Source organism: Leiobunum rupestre, chromosome 6 (assembly GCF_980474605.1).
Source record: "Leiobunum rupestre chromosome 6, qqLeiRupe1.1.hap1, whole genome shotgun sequence".
Taxonomy (NCBI): Eukaryota; Metazoa; Arthropoda; class Arachnida; order Opiliones; family Sclerosomatidae; genus Leiobunum; species Leiobunum rupestre.
The window spans coordinates 63,228,712-63,249,167 of NC_143389.1; the positions used below are offsets into that span (position 1 = coordinate 63,228,712).

General features: G+C 38.0%; 1 protein-coding gene across 1 annotated transcript in view; it reads right to left on the reverse strand.

The window, feature by feature from the left end:
* Positions 1–19,972, reverse strand: part of LOC149942923 (solute carrier family 12 member 2-like) — an 86,308-nt gene extending 66,336 nt beyond the window's left edge. The window contains exons 1-4 of the mRNA XM_090177502.1: positions 19,564–19,972; positions 12,543–12,632; positions 4,723–4,798; positions 4,553–4,648 (exon numbers count right to left, since the gene is read on the reverse strand). Coding sequence (XP_090033628.1) covers positions 4,553–4,648; positions 4,723–4,798; positions 12,543–12,632; positions 19,564–19,893 — 592 coding nt within the window. The 5' untranslated portion in view covers positions 19,894–19,972. The remainder of the gene's footprint in view (positions 1–4,552; positions 4,649–4,722; positions 4,799–12,542; positions 12,633–19,563) is intronic.
* Positions 19,973–20,456: the final 484 nt, after the last annotated feature.

The following is a 20,456-nucleotide window of genomic DNA, read 5'->3' on the forward strand; positions in this document are numbered from 1 at the left end:
TCATATTTGCCACAGACAAACGCGGTTAGCTTCATCTTCAGGGTTATTTTTGGGTCGAGTAAATTATCTTTTTTATCCACCAAACTTATTCGTTTTTCCGTAATTTTTCGCGTGAAAGTCTGCAAAAGAGAGGAGGCGACGAATAAAAGCCTGTACGTAGAAAGGATAGCGAGATAGAAAAGGCTAAGAAAATCTTTAGGTTCGCCTGGTTAAGAAGTCACCTTATTGGGACGACGCTTAATAAATCTTCCGTTTAGGCAATTCAAAGTCCCCTCTGCCCCCCTTACCCCTTTCCCCCTCTCTCGCCAGTACGTATTCTCAAAGCCCGCGAGCCTTGGCTGCAAATGAAAAGATCTTGGCTCTCTTTGGTTGGGAGGTTTCTTGGCAGGCCACGCGCCATTCCACGAAGACAAACGGAGGAAGGAATGAGTGGGGGGTCGGAAGTAGGGGAAGCAGGGACGAGGGGGGTGAAAGGGTTGAAACGAATGCCGGCGCTGGCTGTCAAACGGATTGAGCTTCAATAACATTGTTCCGATAAATGAAACTTCAAAAAGAAAGTGAAACTTGAAGCCAAACACAAACCGATCGCTTCGCCATATTATCACAAAAGAAAGCTAGGAGTGTGCGCAGTATCCCTAATCGCTTCCTGTCTCTGACGATTGAAATAAAAGTTATCCGTTATGGTCATCGGAGTGCACTGGTATGCAATCGTTTTGTAGGTTGTCGAATGGTTTTTATTGATTTTTGTAATTTTCAACTTTTCATTGTATGTTTTGTTATTTCATTATAAAGTTTAAATTTCTAGATTTTCAACTTTTCATTGTATGTTTTGTTATTTCTTTATGAAGTTTAAATTTCTAGATTTTCAACTTTTCATTTTTTGTTTTGTTATTTCTTTATGAAGTTTAAATTTCTAGATTTTCAACTTTTCATTGTATGTTTTGTTATTTCATTATGAAGTTTAAATTTCTAGATTTTCAACTTTCATTGTATGTTTTGTTATTTCTTTATGAAGTTGAAATTTCTAGATTTTCAACTTTTCATTGTATGTTTCGTTATTTAAAATGCTAAGGTTGTATCAAGATTTATAATACTTAAGGGCCTGCACTTAAGACATCAGTTGTACAGAACCAATTAAATTCGGGGCTGATTGACTTTTTTAGAGGGAAGAAGTTAGTGGTATTTTAAAATAATGAAAATTAATAATTTAATAAAAATGCAATTAAAACAAGATAACTCTAAATGAAATAATTTCAACTAACTTAAAAATTTCCAACATCGTCATGGCGATCTCAAACGTCAATTAATCTAAAACAAAATGCCTTTATAGCTCAATGTATAGGCAGACAGTTAGGGGCTGATACGAAAAGAGTTTTTCTAATGAAGCTGGCCATTTATTTGTTGAAAAATCAGTATTTTTCCAATAATTCATGTGGTATAAAAGCTACTTTGAACTACACCAGAATTATGCTATATTTTATTTTGCCAAAATCTTTAACTTTAATATTACCAAAGCAAACCATTGGCGTCGGAGAAATATATCATTATACTGAATTTTAAACAATTTATATAAGTAAATATCACCAAACCATTGAATTTTGTACATTTTACAACGAGACACCCTATTTAAACGATCATAATTAAGTTGATTTATGTTATTTCCATTTTTCAAGTTTTATTTTTCATGACCTAGTTATATACCTCTTTCGTTTCATAATATATATATATATATATATATATTTCCGGTCAATATTACGTTCTTTTATTACCATTTTAGTAGGCATGACGGACCTCACAATAATGATCCATTATTCGTGTACTATCGATGTCTAATTTAAGTGTTTTATAGACGATCTACCCCCCTACCTCCCTCCCCGGCAGATTACATAACCTCAATTTTATTTCGATATAGCAAATTTTTTTTTTTGGTATTTTTGCCTGCAAAGGAGTAGGAGAAGTCCAAACGATCGATTTTGAACTTTTACTTTATATCCCTTTCAATACGCGCTCTGAATGTTTATGCCATCCCAGAAAGGATTGGATTTTATCCTTAATCTTCAAAAGAAAAGATTTCATTCGATTTAGCTATAAAACTATATTTAGAGACTGAATGAGTAATAACAAATTCTGGCTTATAGCTTCTGTTGTATTTCGTCAATTAAAAATAATCGTTATTTAATAGTTCAAAGGACTGCAAAGAAAAATTGCAAATAATTCGATTTTTCAAAGATATTACCAATTAGTTATTTCAAGAATGTATTTATTTATACTCAGGGAGAATGAATATGTCGAGACTATCGACGGACACGTTGAGCCCCTAACCCCGTCACGCTAAGGGGGGGGGGGGGGAGGAAAAAGGAGGCGGTCTTATTTTTTGCGTCCTCGCAGCAGCGTTAATCGCGTCGAAAAACGTAATTTTTAAGAACCAATGAGATGCAGTATTAATTGATTTTATTAAAGCGGAGGAGCATACCGGGGGCCCAACGGGTTGAATTGGAGAAACGCTAAAAATAATCTCAACATATTCATTCTCCCTGAGTATAAATAAATACATTCTTGGTTATATCAAAGGTATCAATCCATTTGTATTTCAACCCGAAACATTAATTTTTAAAAAAAATTTAATGTTTTGGAAAATCAACAGAAGCCCGAGAAAGTAAAAATTTCAAGATTATTAGCATTATAGGTAGTAGGATACTTAATTCGCGAAATTCATATTATTTTGATGGAATAAACCATTTAATAAATAAATATGCGATCGTATTGTTAATTAGTTAGTGTATAGGGAGCTGTTGGCTTGCGTGGCATGTAGGTCTTGCCACCACCCTCCTACGCATTGTAACCACCTGTTTAAAGGCATAATAAGTCGCTAGATGACTTGGGCTTAAGGTGGTGCCTTGGGTATAAGCCTAGCTGATTATTATTATTATTATTATTATTAATTTTGTTCTATGGAGATGCATATCTTTCTGTATTAAGTTATAAAAGGTTTCTATAAACGAAGTATATTATATTGCGTGTGACCTATTATTGGTCTACAAACGCCTGTAAAAGTGTTCCACTAGCAGTACAACAAAGTTCTAGGAAAAGTAATCTACCAGTAAAAGTAGACCTCAATCTAAAGTATATACTTTTTCCTTATATAAATTATACTTAATCAAGTAATTTTAAATAATTAAATCGGTAAAGTTAAGGTTTCAATACCCTTAAAATTTGTCCACCGAAATGTTAACACCCAAAGGCAAAAAAAATAAGCTTCACGTGCCGAAAGCAGTTAAGGTGTGTTAACGAAAATAACTGATTGAAACTGGCTTCTAATGACACTTGGTGTGCAAATTTGATTAGAGGAAGTACTCAACCCACACCGGATAAAGAATGACGCATTTAAAGGGCTGCGTTTCTGGCGGAAATGACCGGGGACGACGTAAGGCAAGTTAGTCCCCTCCCCCCTCAAGTGCTTTCCCCCAGAAGTTGTCCTCCTTTTCTGTTGAATCTTCTTTTATTATAAATTTTTCAGTACCATAATAATTTGTGGTTTACGAAATATCAAAAACCAACCGATATTAAAATATTATAATTTTAGTAGGAAAACATTAATTTTTGGGATTGTTTTGGAATTCTTGGAACGACGCTCAATTTTACATATATAAATTACATTTTGAGAAATAAGGTTTGGTTAGATTCTTCAAGAATAAGGTTGCTTAGATTTTTCAACAATAAGGGGATTGAGAGCAACGCTAAAAAGCCTCTCAAAATATTCATTCTCCCTAGGCATACATAATATAACAAATTCTTGGTTTCTCTTCAATAATTCATCATTATATTCTCAAAGAAGTTTTATTTTTACTTGACAAATCTTTTAAAAAAAAGGTTGCCAATATCTCTGACAATTCCAAAGACAACTAACCAAGTTGGAAGTCGTTAGTTTCTTCATGATTTACACTACCATAGGCGAGGCAGATAATATTTAAAAAAATCGAGTTGGTCAAATAGGAAGCGTCTATTACGTTACTCTTTATGAAACTCAAAGGGAGTATAACCTTTTCAGGATTTTGGGCAATACATAATTCACTCCCTTCATTTTTCTAACCACGTGTTTTACGTAGTGTGAAATACAGTGGTTTTTGAAGAATTATCTCACTAAAAGTAACCCCGCTTTGGTAGTGCTTTAATTTCTCATATCTACTAGAACGCCTTTCGTGAATCTAAAACCACGTACCTCATTATTAAGAAATTATATTTGAATAAATATCCAAACTAAAATCAAAATAATTAATTTATAGCTCGGATATTGTTGTTTATGTGTTAATTAAGGGTGCATTTAAAAAATAAACACTAAATATGAAACAGTAAAGGTTTCAAGTGATAAAACCTTTTCAGGGCGGGCATGCTTCCTCTAATAGAAGAATTAGGTGTTTCTACTCTCGTTCTAGACTAGCGCCATGAGCGAGAAAAAAGAGAAGCTATGGCGCAGAATACCAAACAAGGAGGGTTGTACTCCCTTTAAAGAGTATAACCTTCAATAATAAGTGAGAAATGGGTGAAAACTTACCACCGCCAACTTCTCCGTTGGTGCAAATAGCGGACATTGAAAGAGTGGTTAAGATCGTGACCACCGTAGCCAGCGTCACAATGAGGATGGATAGACCTGCAAAATGAATCGATAAAAAGACATTTAGGCACTCGCCCTAACGCGAATAATAAGTGAGTGATGGCGCTTACCGATGCCCGCTTGACCAACCATCCAGCCCATCCTCAAGAAAAGCAAGACTCCCCAAATATTCAGCAGACATCGCATCTAGATGAAATAATAGAGGCACCATTTATAACTCTTTACTGGCAAATATACATCAGATAAAACGTCTCGATCTAGGCTTGTTCCTAGAAAACTCATCTTTATCGTTCTCCTTATTCCTATATTAAACCCTTTGTTCGCTGCGTGAGAATAAATCAAAGGCCGATTTTTCGCTAGATTTGCCGATGCGCGATAGATCGAAAATGAAACCTCGACTCATCTTTTCTCCGTTTCCAAATATTTATTTCACGTAGCGTTTTTCGCTAAGAAATTAAGGGCATTACTTGAACCGAAATCGAGACGTCAAGGGGATAGCCTGATTTGGAGGAAGTCAACTCCCTTTCCTTCGAATTGTAAGTTGAACGAGAATTCGAAAGATGTCTTATTATCCGACTTTCTTTATTTTACCATTTGAATTTATTATTCATATTCTCCAGAAACGATTCTTTGAAATTATTTGAATTTATTCGCTTTCCGAGTCAAAATATCTTTTTCCATAGTGGTTCGTTGGGATAATTTTAAAATATATTTGAAAGGCGTAATTTGCTTTGGTTGGAAGTGGTATTGAGACATTTTGAATTTTGAGGAATAGAGCGAGGCAATTTTAGAATATAAACATACTTCGAAAATCTTATGTTGACATTTTTAAAAGATAACCGCGCGATTGAGCGGGTTAATTTAATTAAAAGGTAGAGTTGCTAGATATTATGACCAATTTCGAATTTTATTAGAGGTACTAAATTAATAATGAGACGCGTCAATATCCCCGAAGAAGGACGAACAGTTCCTACGAAGCCCACGGCGCTGGTTGTTAAAATATATTTATATTATGAATTTCAAACAATTTTTCCGTTTCAATATTAATTTGGTTTCGTTTCACAATGTGTTTCTCACTTAATTGATTAAAGGTAATTTTCATAATGGGTAGAACCTTTCGGAGTATGTCCAACCTTTTAAGAATAATAATAACCTTTATTCGACTGTGAATACGTTTCCCAGATATAAAAGTTACCATAAGCCTATCAACCCTAAGTTTGAAACGCGCATAGCGCCCTTTGTACCACCACTGGACGGGTGAAAAAGAATAAATCAGGCGATAGTATCGGCACCTGGTAGAGATAAATTGAAGCTTCTTCCTTCCCCCTTTCTCTCTCTACGCACCTCTCTCTTACCAAAGCAGCTGGCATCATGCATTGCGAGACGCGTTACGTTTCTCTTTTCCGCCACCGGGTGGATTTAGCGCTGTACTTTCGACAGTCGTTAGCTTGAACCAACAGTGCCTTTCGATTCAAAATTAGGGTTGATAGGCTTATGAAGTTACCGATGTATTCTAAATTATTATAAACCGTCAAATATAATAAAGAAAGTACTATAAGTTTATTTAAATTCAGCTTTGCGAGTTAAAATAAATATACATTTTCCTGTAAAAGACTTCAACAGAATCTAGAATCTATATATAAATAATTGGCTACAGAAATCCGAGCGAAATTTTTCCCCGACATTTTCTTTCTAAATCTCTAAGCCTCGTCGAGTATACCGGGAATAACGTGGATTATTTATAGGGATAAGTTAAATCCGCTGTGAACGTATAAATTTTCAAAGTTTGATAATGTTTTATTAGAGGTTTAGTGTTGAGCGTTGACAAGTACGTAATGTTATGGCAAAGAGCCAAGGTATTATCAAAATCGCGGAGGTGTTGTAAAAGAGCGGGCTTAAAACCCAATTTAAAAAAGAGACAAACGTGATTCTTCTTTTATTTTGTCATTTAGCGAGTCACACACGGACACTATCAAACGTTTAACTAATGACTCTCCTAATCTAATGATCACTATAATAAGTATATTTTACAACCGGCATTGCAACAGGCTAGAGGCCTTTTACAACGGAGATTCATGGGGCTTAAAGCGCGTCGAAGGGTTTTGGATGGTCCAACCACGGCCGCGCAGTAAGCAAAAGGTCCACAAGAATGTTTTTCCGCGGTCCCTTAATCAGCACCCCCTTCGAAGTTTCAGTTAAAAGGGCCCGCTATGACATTATTTTCCTGGGGTCCAAGATATCTCTAAGTCCATGAACCGCTAAAATGCATATAACATCAATCATCAACTAGGCTAATACCCAAGACACCACCTTAGTCCTAAGTCATCATGCGACTTTTAAAGCCATTAATTCAGTTGGCTGGGTTGTAATGCGTAGGAGGCTGGTGGCCAGCCCTTCATGCCACGCGAGCCAACAGCTCCCTACACTGTAACTATTACCGTTAACCTCAACAAGTTTTTGTGGAAGGGAAACTGAAGAGCTTGGGGGAAAACCCCTTAAAGCAGTGGGGAGAGAACTTGCAAACTCAACGCGGAAGGAGTTGTTCCGAGTTTTCACCCAGTGCCACAAGCTGGGATCGAAATCATCGAACCCGGCTCCTCTTGCCACCCCACATTTTAGCTAACTAGCTAGGAGGAAAACCATTCTGACAGAAAGAGAGAGAACTTCCAAACTATACTCAATAGTTGTTTCCTGGTTTATGCCCAGTGCCGTAAGGTGGAATCGAACCCGCGTTAACTTGACAGAGTTTATCAACGAATGTCGAAATTATCAACGGGTTGTATAGTTAAAACGGCCGTGAATATTTACCATTGGTGATAGACACTATAATCATAAAAAATATTTTAAAATAATAATGTTAATATCTCTTTTCGTCGACGTTATGCACTAGGGATTAATTTTGAATCCATTAGAAGTATTTTGGAGCTCATATTTCTAGCGAAATATGGTGATTTATTTTAAAAATTTCATTTGCTCCTTGTAATAAATTTCAATGGAACTGAAAGACTTGTAAGTAATTAAAAAGTTAACTTCCAAAGGTTTTCGATAATTCTTAATTTCTCGGCCCCTCTTTCAAATGTGATATTAGGCCATGGACCACTCTAACGTCGGTTAACAGTGACATTTCCAAGGAATTTTATTTGCCAAGTTGGGACTGTGATGTGTGCTATCATTGTTCATCGACATTGGTAGCAAAGCGCTAAAACATTTCCACAACGTTTTGATCATAAAAACGCTTTTGTTGGCCACCTTTGAAAGAACTATTGGTTTGTCTGGCCGATGCTTATATCCCAAATATTCAAATTAAATACTATTCGTACACTTGCATTTTATTTCAGAAAAGTAAATGATAATATTAACACTAAATACCTTTATTAATATTAATTGATATATTTTCAAATAGAAGAGGTATTTGTTTAAGAATTATAAATAATTTTTCATTCGTTCATGCGTGAAATATCATCAAAAAAGTCTGCCAAAAATGTTGGCTCCTCATTTACTTTTACAAAAAATCGGGTATTTATTAGCACATTTTCGGTTTATACGGAACTTTTTCAAAACATAACTTTTTTCTAGGTGGCGTTGGTGAAAGTGGACTGACCCGTTGTGAGCTTGTAATGGGACACGTAACAAACAACAACAAGTAGAAGCCATGTAGGTTCCCCTAATCCCCAATAACGAGGTGTCGTTCGAAACACATATTTGTTTCTGTCAAAACAAAAGTGGAAAAAGATTCTTATAGCGGATGAGCAATAATCAGCAAGGCTAATACCCAAGTCACAACCTTAGTCATCAAGCGACTTTTTAAATCCATTAATTCCGGTGGCCGGATTACAATGCCAACAGCTCCCTACACTAACTATTACCGTTAACCTCAACAAGTCCTAACGCCTAAGAGAAAACGAGGTTAATGTCGCCTCTTAGAAGGAGAAATATCTAAAGCACCTGACTCCTACGTACCATAGACCGTCGCGAACCATTTTCGGTCGAAAGCGTTTTGCGCCACGCACCCTTTAACGACTTGGCACGATGAGACGGCGCTCGCCTAATTGTTTGTTTACGGGGGCTTAATTTCTTCTCTCCGTGTCCATAAATATAGCAGCTTCAATCAGCTAAATGGATGTCGGCAGACTAGCGCGCCGATAACCGCTCCCTCGTTTCCTCAAGGTTAAGTGTTTTCCATTACCTTTCCTTAGCTACTCGTCCGTTACTGTTCCTTTACTTTTACTAAGTCTCAACCTTCGAGCGCGATAAAATGGTCCTTAACTATATTCGTGGTAACCCGTTTATACTTTAAGTCTGTCTCCGACGTCTCGCTTCCACCCGCCGTACCGTGAAATGTAGTTAATGTACCTTATTTCACTCGGGGCATTTTGTCCAACTAGTTTCTAAGAAATGTTACGTCTTCGTGGTACTTCGTGCGTGTCCTAGTGGGGAAACAATTACATTCGGGCTTCGACCCCGTGCGGGACACCGTTTCTAGCGCCTTATTTCGAAGCGCTCCTATTCTCGTAAAAATAACATCCAGATGGCAATGTTCTCGTTATCGGTGGGGCGGAGAACCGAAAGTATACCGTAGCCGTTAAAGAGCCGTTTTCATTAGGCCCCAAAGTTAAACCAAAGTAATTGACCTAAATCGTTGGTTAGAGATGACAGCGGATGACCCTTAAAATAACGGAGGGGGGGGGGGTCAGAACTCCGGCGTCTCCGAGAAGCATCTGTTGTGGCTATTGATTTTACCCTTCGTACCTAATCACTGTTTTTGGGGACATAAGGTTATGTATTTGTACCCCGCCGTTCCGCTGGGCACTACGGCGGCACACAAGACAAAGAGTCATGCCGGACAAAAATGCACTTTGCGAAACAAACGTTCGGCCAGTGAGACAGCCATAAAGACAGGCTCACATATGGCAAACAAACGCCCTCATCATGGCCCAACAAAAGGCGACACCATGGGCTGCCCTAATTCCCACCCTCGCACAGCTGAGGACTAGAGTGACTTCCTCTTCCACCACACAAATCCTCCCCAGTAGGATATTGAATGCCAAGTATGGAACACCCCCGAGGTTCCAGTGACCCAGCGCCCCGATCACGAGACACCTCCTCGAGGACTCCAGTGACCCAGCAAACCGGGTGTGGACCGCCCCCAAGAGCCCCGCGACACCGAACGCCGGGTGTGGAGCCCCTCAAGAGCTCCAGTGACCCCATCAAACCACTGAGATAGGGACAATCGAAAATACAAACTGATGAAAGAAGACCCAATTTTAAAGGTCACGATGAAGCAGAGAAAATGAAGGGGTTGGCTGGTGACGCGCCAAAGACAGAGGATCCTTTCTCCGTTGTTCTCCGGCCCAATTTATTTCGGAGACAAGTTACGGGATCCCACCCGAGAAAGAGCCCACCGTTCACGTTCTTTCTTTTCTTCTCGTTGCACTGTCGTTTCTTCACGCTCTTCGTACGGGTGTGCTCGCAACCCCGGTAATTTGGACAAAACCAGAGTTTGAAAAAGCGTGACACGCGCGTTGCTGGCAAGTACTATATATATTTGCTCTCTTTGGCGTTGTTGCTGAGGATTTTTATTCGCGAATTGTCGCCGCAAATTGTTTCTGGCAGAGCGGAGAATGGGAGCTTTCTTTTAATGTCACTGGTGGCGCTTCTCCTTAGACTCATCCCATTACAATCTTAGATGAGAGACCACCGCGATCCAGCTTCGGGCTACGGGGACTTCACCCTTTCCTCCGTTTTGATCGAACTCGCCGTTGACTTTCGAGCGCTGACTATCTCCTTCTTCTTCCAGGAGCGGTTTTGTGTTCCGACAGAGTTAGGTGGTAAATTCTTTTCCACGTTTTGTCAAACGACACCCATCCGCCACGTCCAAGACGTTGTTTTCTCTCGATAACTCATCCCTTCGGTTCAATTTTTTATTCCGTACGCCCATACATGGCGCTTTTCGCTAAGCCTTAGCGCGCTCTTTCCCCTCAGTTTTCCACGACGCGACATTCTCTCGCAAAGTTTTCACGTTCGACTATAACCCCGAGAAATATTACGAGCTTATTTCGTTCCAGATCTATAAATTAACCATCTCGTAGCTAGCGGCGGGCTTAGGCGTTTATGTAAGCGCGAAACGCATTGTCGCTTCGTCAAATTGTAGCTCGAGGACTATTCTTTAGCGTCTCGCCAGTAAACCTACACGTACGACTCATTCTGGGGTCGTTAATTGAACGCTGGTGTACGGGCCTTTTAAAAGAGGGCACCAAATACCGCGAACGAAAGAGGGGATTATTAATTTATATTTGACGGAAAACTAATTTTAGATTATTTTCGGCGTCATAAACAATTAATGCTCGTATTGCTCACCCGAATAAGCTTTTAGTTTGTAATAAGATCGTCCGTTTTATTCATAATTGTACTCCTCGATCACGATTGAACTTTGACCTTTCGACAGTGTCCCTTTTAAACGCGTAGACAAGCTAGCGCCATCTACAATTTGGAACGAGCACTTTATATCGATCCCTTTTCTTTCGTTTTTTCGGCACCGCTCCTTCGAAGGGCTTAGGACACGGCCGGCGACCCAGTTCCGCGAGAGGGCGAATTAAACATTGATGAGGCTCCATTTGCCATTCTTAATTGGCTTAATTCCTTTTCATCGCGTTGCCTCGTTCTTTCTTGACAGTCGCTATAACTTGGTCCATAAACGCTTCCGTTCGTTTCGGGAAGAAAATGACGCACCGCGAAAAAAACGCGTCCGACGAATTTAGCTCGTAATGACACCTTGTTAAAACTCTCTCTGTCCAACTGCGAAATGCGGCTTTTAAATCGATCGTTGTAAGTCCCGCGTCTATACGTCATCGATTTCAAATAGGCATGTGTGATAACGATGACAAGGTACACGACCTCCTTAATCAACAAAAGTGTTTCGTCGGCCCACTGTACTCCAAATATTTCTCATTAATTACTGATCGTTGCTCGGCTTGCTTCGCTATTTTGACGTTTGCCGATAGAGTAGTAGCGGGATTACACTAGACGTACAGACTTCCCCGACGCATTCCTTTAAGCCTTAGTACAAAAGCGTACACTAAATTTCGCTTTCCCATATTGGTTTGCCCCCAAAAATCTGTCAAATAAACACGAAAGGGAACGTTTATAATTGGTTTTAGTCGAAGGTGGGGTGGCGGAGTGGTTAGCGCTTTCGCCTAGCAGCAAGAGGAGCTGGGTTCGATCCCAACTTGTGGCACTGGGTGAAAACTCGGAACTACTCCTTCTGCGTTGAGTTCTTCCGTTTCCCCTGCCATAAAAACTTGTTGTGGTTAACGGTAATAGTTAGTGTAGGGAGCTGTTGGCTCGCGTGGCATGAAGGGCTTGCCACCACCCTCCTACGCATTATAACCCGGACACCTGTTTAAAGGCATTAAAAGTCGCAAGATGACTTGGGCCTAAGGTGGTGCCTTGGGTATTAGCCTAGCTGATTATTATTATTATTTTATTATGCTAAAAAGCCTTTGCGCATTCACTACGAGCGGCTGATTGCTATCCGTAATCAGTGTACAATCCTGTAGCTTAATTTGATTGTACTAAAGTGATCAGGTAATCGATTACAGATTCAGCGCTACCAAAGGCTGTACTCGCTGTAATCGGTGTTCAGAATTTAGAGAAGTGGCTAGCCCCTCGATTCCCTATACCTTCATATCTAGACGATATGTTTTCTAGTGACTTTGTTTTAGGAACCATTTCTCAAGAAACATTTGAAGAAAAATTTAGCGAAATTAGATTACAGGTGGGAACATTAATGCTCCCCCCCTCCAAATTCAACCCCTCCCTTTTGCTACGTCGCTGAATCTTGATCGGTGCAAAGAGTTTTATCTAGTGTCTACGCGTATTGAAATATCCGATTGGTCAATTATAACCTCTATAAAATATAATATAAACTTACATAAACACCACGAATCCATCCGAATTTAATTCCTCCACTGGCTAATATCGGCGATTCATCATCGGTTACGCTGATTTTTCTCTCCAAATTCTGAAAAAGATATTGAATGTTAACTAAAAACCATACTTCGATTAAATGTAGACTGCCACTGCTAGAGATCGGCGGATCAGATAAATTAACTGGCAACATTTCAATTAATCATATAAATTGCGGTTAACCGTTTATCCATGGATATTATCCATGGACAAAAACGATTTAATATGGGAATAACTGATTATTTTTTTGGATAATTTTGGTTAATGGATATTATCCAAACAAACGGTTAATTGTTATCCAAACGCCGACCTCTACCCACTGCCAAGGTGGTAACAAAATTAGCAAGTTTTTATTTATTTGGTATGAAAAGCAAAATTGTTATTTTATTCAACGGCCAATGACTCCAAGAGGGAACTTGGTACCTTGAGAATAGTGTGTCCATTCTTTAACCCTTAGACTACGTGATAAAGTTAAAGAACAACTTTGAGATTAGCCCTTCCAAGATGTTTGTGGGATCGTACACTCGTAAAAATTTGGTCCACTAGAAAGTAATCTTGGAAGCAACTACAAAATTACGAAATCTGAAGGAAAATCAGATCCAATGTTTCGAAATCAACGACAACAAAGAAATAAATCAAAGCGAAAATCTTACGCACCCGTACAAACATTTTCTATAAAATTGATATACATACTATAGAAACCATGGGGTTCTGTAGAATATATAAAATTGGTATAGTTAGAGAGAGCCTATCTAAAGAACACTTTAAATTTCTATAGAAAGAATATATAAAGAAAAGCTATAGAAGTTTTTTATATAGAATTTTTATAGAATTTGAAAAGCATGTATAATAATAATCAGGCGCAAGACTTCTAGCACCTCTTAATGCCTTAAAACAGATGGTCGGTGTTAAGTGCGTATGATTGTAGAATTACAAATATTGAAACAAAAAAATATATAATTGCACAACATTTTATTTAAAGATATATTGTTTATATATTTGGCACTATAAAATAGACTAGTTTGTTATAGAGAATAAACTTTTTTATGTAACATATAATAGGTTTCCCTAATAAATGTACTAGTTTTTCCTAATAAATGTACTAGTTTTTCCTAATAAATGTACTAGTTTTTCCTAATAAATGTACTAATTTTTCCTAATAAATATACTACTTCTTTCTAGTGTTGTTAATTTTCCGGAAAAATAAAATGCGAAGTATTTTCCAGAAAATGTTCCGGAAAATTTCCGAATTGCAGAAAATTTTCCGCTAATCGGAAAAATAAAAATTTTAAACACAAATTACATTTTATGGGTTTTTTATTGTTTTTAATTTTTATCGATATAAAATGTCTAATTTCAGTAAACATACTACAAAACATTGTTAACCAGTTTAAACTAGTCTAGAGGTTTGGTTTTACTTTCAGATTCGAAAAAATGAGGCGAAAATTCCGATTTATTTAAATTTGCAAACAATATATTAGACTAATCATGGAATGCTATTTTTTTTTCGGAAAAATACGGAAAAGTTTCCGGAAATAAAGCCTTGGTCATTTTCCGAGCGGGAAATTTTCCGACTTACAACCCTAGTTTTTTCAATAAAATAAACTAGTATTTCCGAATAAATATACTAGTTTTCCCGAATAAATAAACTAGTTTTTCCGAATAAATATACTATTTTTCTATAAAATATACCAGTTTTTCTATAGGTTTTCTATGAACAATTTATAGAAAATTTGCATAAAAAAACGGTTTTTAATCTTTAAAAATGTTATAGAAATTTTTTGTACGGGCTGCAGATTCCTGAAATTACTTCAAGCTACTCGGGAAAAACGGAGGGGGTGTGGTTTTTCTTCGTGTAATCACGAGACGACTAGGGTACATATTCTCGGTGAACCCGAATAGATGATTGATTTAACCTATTGGCGTGGTTTTTTTCCCCGCATTTCAACCAATTGAAAATTTTGAGACGTAATTCTTTCGGATCAAGGGAGTGAGAGATTGTCGGAAGGCGAACAGGGGCTCCTTAGCCTCCATTTGATTTCACGTACGCTTTCGACATCCTCTCATGGCGTCGTTACGATTTGCATAAATATTAGAGCTAGGTCTTCACATTCCTCGTTCTCTCTTGATGACGTTAGCGGGGCGCTTTCTAGGTGGCTGGATGGCCTTTATTATTAAAGCCCGCCGAAGAGAAGAGGCAAATGGCGTCGGAGTCCTTTCCGTTCACGTTGAACCGGCAAACGGGCCGCCATCCTTTTGAAAGGGCGCCCCTTCCGCAGTGACGCGAGCTATGGTTATCTAATTTGGCGCAGTCGCCGGGAAATACGCAGTCGGACTGGCAATCGGATTCCGTCGAGATCGTAAGGGGTCCCTATTAAAAATATTCCTAGGCACCTTAATACCCTGTCGAGACTAAATAGGACTTCAATGACGGAATTCGGACGCCGGTTAATGTCGATGGAAGGCCAGTTTGCAGACTTCACATCTTCCCAACATTAACTTTAACAGTCAAACGACTATAAAGCCCTGAGATAGGCCTTTCTGACGCGACACTCCCTTTTAGAGAATTGTAGAAACGATACTTAGAGGTAACTGAAGCGTCGCGTAATGCGCTGAATTTGAAACGTTTCCAGTCGCGTGATAGTAACGTCGCGGGTTCCTCCAGCAATGCAGAGAGGTTCAGAACGACAAGTACCTTGAGCTTATCACATTTTTAAGAAGCATTTGTGAAGTCTAAAATCTTCGAGCACAAGCTTAGAAAATTCTTTTATTATTGAGTTATATGCTTGACGTATTTCGCATTCTTAACCTCACTATTACCTTGTCCCTTGTCCCTTGTCCCGTCTCTCTCACTCTCTCTCTCTCTCTCTCTCTCTCCCTCTCACTCTCTCTCTTTCCGGCCATTTTTCACGCTCGTTAGTTCGGCCCATAGTCGTTCGTACAAAGTTAGTTAGTATTCTCAGGACCCTTTCGTTGCTTGTTACCAGTAACATTTTGACCTTTTCCGAGTTCGGTCGGTGGCCTATTTTTTAATATTCGGCTATTCGGAATTGATGTCGTATATTAATTTGTTCGGAAACATAAATTATTTGCAATTGACTTCCATTTCCTTCACGTACAGGGTGTTTCAAAAGGTTATGCAAATATTTTAAGGAGTTGTAGGGGGTGAGTTGAGAAGTTTGCCTGTTTTTCCCCATTTTCCTACGATGAGTTAAAAGAGCGCCAGAGAGCTTCAAAGTTTGGCCTACTAGCCCCTGGAAGTAAGCTGCAAAACCAAGCAGCAGGGAAATGCGAACATTAAGGTTTGGGTTCGTGTGATGGATAAAAAAGGACTTTGTAAACAAATCGAGGTAACCAGCGTAAAAAAGTAAACTTAAACCGTATTTAATGTCACTGCTGCTTTGTTTTGTGATTGTTGCAGCCTACTTCCAGGGGCTAGTAGGCCACACTTTGAAGCTCTCTGGCGCTGTTTTAACTCATCGTAGGAAAATGGGAAAAAAACAGGAATACTTCTGAACTCACCCCCTACAACTCCTTAAAATTTTTGCATAACCTTTTGAAAAACCCTGTTTATTTAGAATTTCAATTTACATAGGTGGTTAGGGTTCGGGTGACAGTAGTTAAAAAACTATACAATCAAATACAACTATTATATCATAATAGTTGATTTTAAAAAAATAACATAGATGTAAATTGGTAAACGGATCAGCTTTACCCTAAAAGGAACTAAAGGGATTGAAAAATTCGCAGGTTTCTAGAAATTCAATTTTTATAACAGAAGAGGTAATTTTAAAAAATACTCTTAAAGCACTAAAGCTCTTCAAAAATTCACCCTTGACAAAAAATATTCCCACAACCACTTTCACTTTGTAAATTTTCTTGGGGAAAAGATTTATATTATTGTAGGATTAAACGTTAAAGTAAATGGTTTACGGCGCTGACGCGGTAATTTGTTTTCAATTTTTGGGAAAACTCTTCGCTATTTCGGGCTGTTATCGGTCGGCCATACGTCGGAAAATGATATTAAATCGAGAAAGAAGTTGACCCGAAAGAGAAGGAGCGAGGATTTAAAGTTTCGCATCAAAAATAATTGGCCGAGGCTTAAGAAGGACTTTCCCGTAATTCTTTTTTGTTCAGCAAGCGGAACGTGACGCGCGTAAAAAGGGAAACCGGAGCGCGGGAAAAGAAGAGAGGGAGCAAAAGGAAGCCGGGATATCCTGATCTTGAAGGCTAAAAAGCTTTATTCTGGAGAGCGGGGGCCAGCGGCGAATGGACACATTTTGTCTTTTAAGTGCGCCGGAAGAAAGTCTCTCCCGGAGTATAACAAAGGCGTTTGTCTTCTAACCACAGTTATTAAGACATTTATTACTACTGGACAGCGGGGATGCTTCTGGTTATTGCTTTACTAAACGTTTTTCATCCAGATTTGACTGCCTAATAATCGGGGCCAACGCTTTGGCACTGGAATGTAAAAGGGTAAACTGATTGATCTTGTCAACCATTTCATAAGAAAGAGGGATTGGTTACACTGTAACCGGAAATTATTACCTTACTCTAGGCCAAAAGTGTACACCTTTTTATAATTTTGAAATTACTACAAGCCAAATCTTTCTATTTTTGAAATTATTGAAATCATACACTGTATTGTAAACTATTGGTATTAAAAAGTAATTTGCTGCTTTTGGAGTTTCCATTATAAGAAATGTCTCCAGAAATCGTAAGAAAATTTTTACGGTAATCTTTGGAATTTCTTAAGGAATTTCCTTGGTAAATATGGGGAAAATTTCCTCCTTTTCCCCAAAAACGTTCTTAAGATTTTCTTACGAAAAAAAATTAAAATAAGTTCTTAAGAAACCCTAAAGAATGTGTTTTTCTAAAAACATATATTCTAAAGAATACCTTAAAATTCTCTAAACATTTCCCAGGAATTAATGAAACTGAATAATGATTATTATTTGGGATTTTTTTGTGCGAAATATTAAAATATTTGATAATCTATTTCAATTTGACATTTTTTAATCATGTAAATTTTAGTTTTAATTTTCAATTTTAAAACTCAATCAACTGGTAATTGATTTTTATATCAAATGTGTTTGTGTTAATTTTTAAAGGGTTATTAAATATTTAAACGTAATAAAATGTTTTATTATTTATATAACAAGATCTGGTTATATTTGCGCAGGTAATTTTTTTCCCATATCTCAAAAAGTGTCATTTTGGGCGCCCACCTCTTAAATATACCCGCGTCTTTGGTAACATAGTAATATATTCGATATTAAATTCTTCTCAAAACTTCCCTTTTTTATGCTAAGAGTTCTTTAGACTACTATTCCAAGTAAAACCAATTTTTTCTCTAAAATTCTCTTCTTTTTTCTTACGTTTTCTCCAGACATATTTTCCTAATATTTCCATAAAATTTCTCTCTCAAAATTTGATTTTCTTCAGAAATTTAAAAAAATATTTTCCAAATATATTCCATAGCAATTTCTCTCAAAACGTCCCTGTAACTTTCCGAAGAGTTCTTAAGATAATGTTTCCAAACGGTCAAACCCCCAAAGACTATTTAAAGTTCCCTAGAATTTCCATAAGATTTCTTGAAACATTTTTTGTAAGGATTGTAATTATTGCCCTTGGTAGAAAAGGAGATGAGGTCGTAATCTTTAACTCATCTTCGAAAATCTATTTACATAATTTGCGCTACACTACTTACAAGAGAGTACCCGAGGGGTTTATTGCCGATTTTATTCAAAGTAGACCTATGTGAGATGTGAAATTTCTCAAAAGTAGACTCTGCACAACCCATTTGATTTGTCATGTTAAAGTGTTGGTTGCACGAAAAATCGATAGTAATAAATACGAATGAATGCGGGCTTGTTTTGAAGCCCTGGGCGTTCTCTTTCCAAAAATGTCATTGTCGAAACAAATTTCCAAGCCTAAGTGTACTAATTTTGAGTCCCAAACCCCCATTTTTCGCTCCCCAAAATCTTGAACTTTACCGCGAATTTTCTCCTCCATAGCACGAGCAATTTGGGGCAAATCGAAGCTGTAATTTTATTCCTAAAATAGAAGGATCTGAAGTGGAGGGATTCTGTTTACTTGTAGAAGTTTTCAAACCAGAGATTTTTAATCATAATACTAGGCTTATTATCGAAATGAAAAATATTTTTTTACGCGCGCGACACAACGTTTTTATGCGCGAGGAACCTTCGGATTTATATCATTTTTCTACTACGTAGCCTTGTGTATGGCTATTTAAATTACTACTGCGTAGGACTTTTTCCTGGGTGTTAAATCAACCAGCCCTGCTTTTAATCCCAGATGTAAAGAAATTTATTACAGACAATTAGCCAATGATACGCTTCGCATTTTCTGACGTCATGGGTGCCGATAAGAATTTTGGAAGTCTGGAAATTCACCGAAAAACTCGATTTCCACCATTTTGTCTTTCTAATGAATAAAATTTCGTGCATCCAAAATGATTTTGACCATTTAAAACAAAAAATAGATTTTTTCCTTATTTTACCCAAAAACTTTCCAATTTACCCAAACTTGATGAAATTTATCTAAATGTGGTTCAAATTACCCATTTCGTGATTTTAAATTTCCCACGCTTTTTTAAATGGAGATTTTTTATTTTAAGTGGTGAAAAACATTTTCGGTTGCCATGGTAAATCGAAAGGGTAGTGCAAGGGCTCCTTTTGTGAAATTACATACATCATACAGGTCTACATTACACCCGACTTAGAACACCTCGGGTACTCTCCTTGTTAGTTCATTCAGTTAACCCAAAGCCACGTAGCTCCAACCCCGAAAAGTTCATAAACTGCTGGATTTTCGTCTGCTAAATAGTTAATTTTTTATTATAAAACGCAGTGTCTGTTTGGCCGAATAAATTCCAGCACTTTATAAGCTCAAGTTTATCGCTAAGTGGCTTTATATTAACGTCAAGGCTAATTGGCCGCGATAGGTCCCCTAAATGTACTTACGTTATTTCCGTAATGCAATTCGTCTAGAGTGGGTCTCACTAGTCTTTTGTTAACGGTGAGGGCGTGGCGATACAGTTCCATCCGAGGCAAGGCCTCGTGAGTCGCTTGGCACAAACCATCGTCCGTTTCCAGAAAGAAATCCGGTAAAATTGACGTCGTGGTCAGTTGCGATTTGTCCACGATACTGACCCGGCGACTAGATACTGGTACGGTTGACGATCTGGACAGGTCATCTACATCATCCCCGGACCGTCCCGAAAGCGCGGGGTTTTCGAAAGTGGTCATCCTCGTGACTTCGAATCGGTCTCCCATATGGCTACTTTCTATCATTCCGGCATTCGAATAATTCTCCGGTTGAATCTTAACACACGCGGTAAAATATATTAGCGCTGCTCGAACAACGGTTCTATTCGATGTGCTTCTTAGACTAATTATTTGCAAATTTCATCCTCGCTCCGGATAATATGAGACTATATTCCTCGGGTCTTTGCCAGATCATCGCGTCGCGCTCGAAATTAGCCTCCCTCCCCTTTGTGACGTATAATCGACTAATTGGCGTGATTGGCATTTAAATAATAGGTAGCGGCTTGCCTTCTTTTCGAAATTACGGCTCATTTCGCGAGAGTAGTTCTGTTCGAGTCACCGTGAATTTGCAGCGAGCGGGGCATCGCGAATTGCGGAAAAGAATTACTTAATTGCTGTGTGATTTAGCGTCGTCCTGACTAATAACCGAAACCAAGACTAACAACGAACCCGGCGATTATCTAGGCTATTGAAACTGTAATTCACCCTCTTCGCGATAATACTTATTATGGATGATATCCAAGAAGTATGTTTAAGTTCTATATTGCGTGGTATTATAGTTTCTTAATCGGGAGATAATATACCTATCA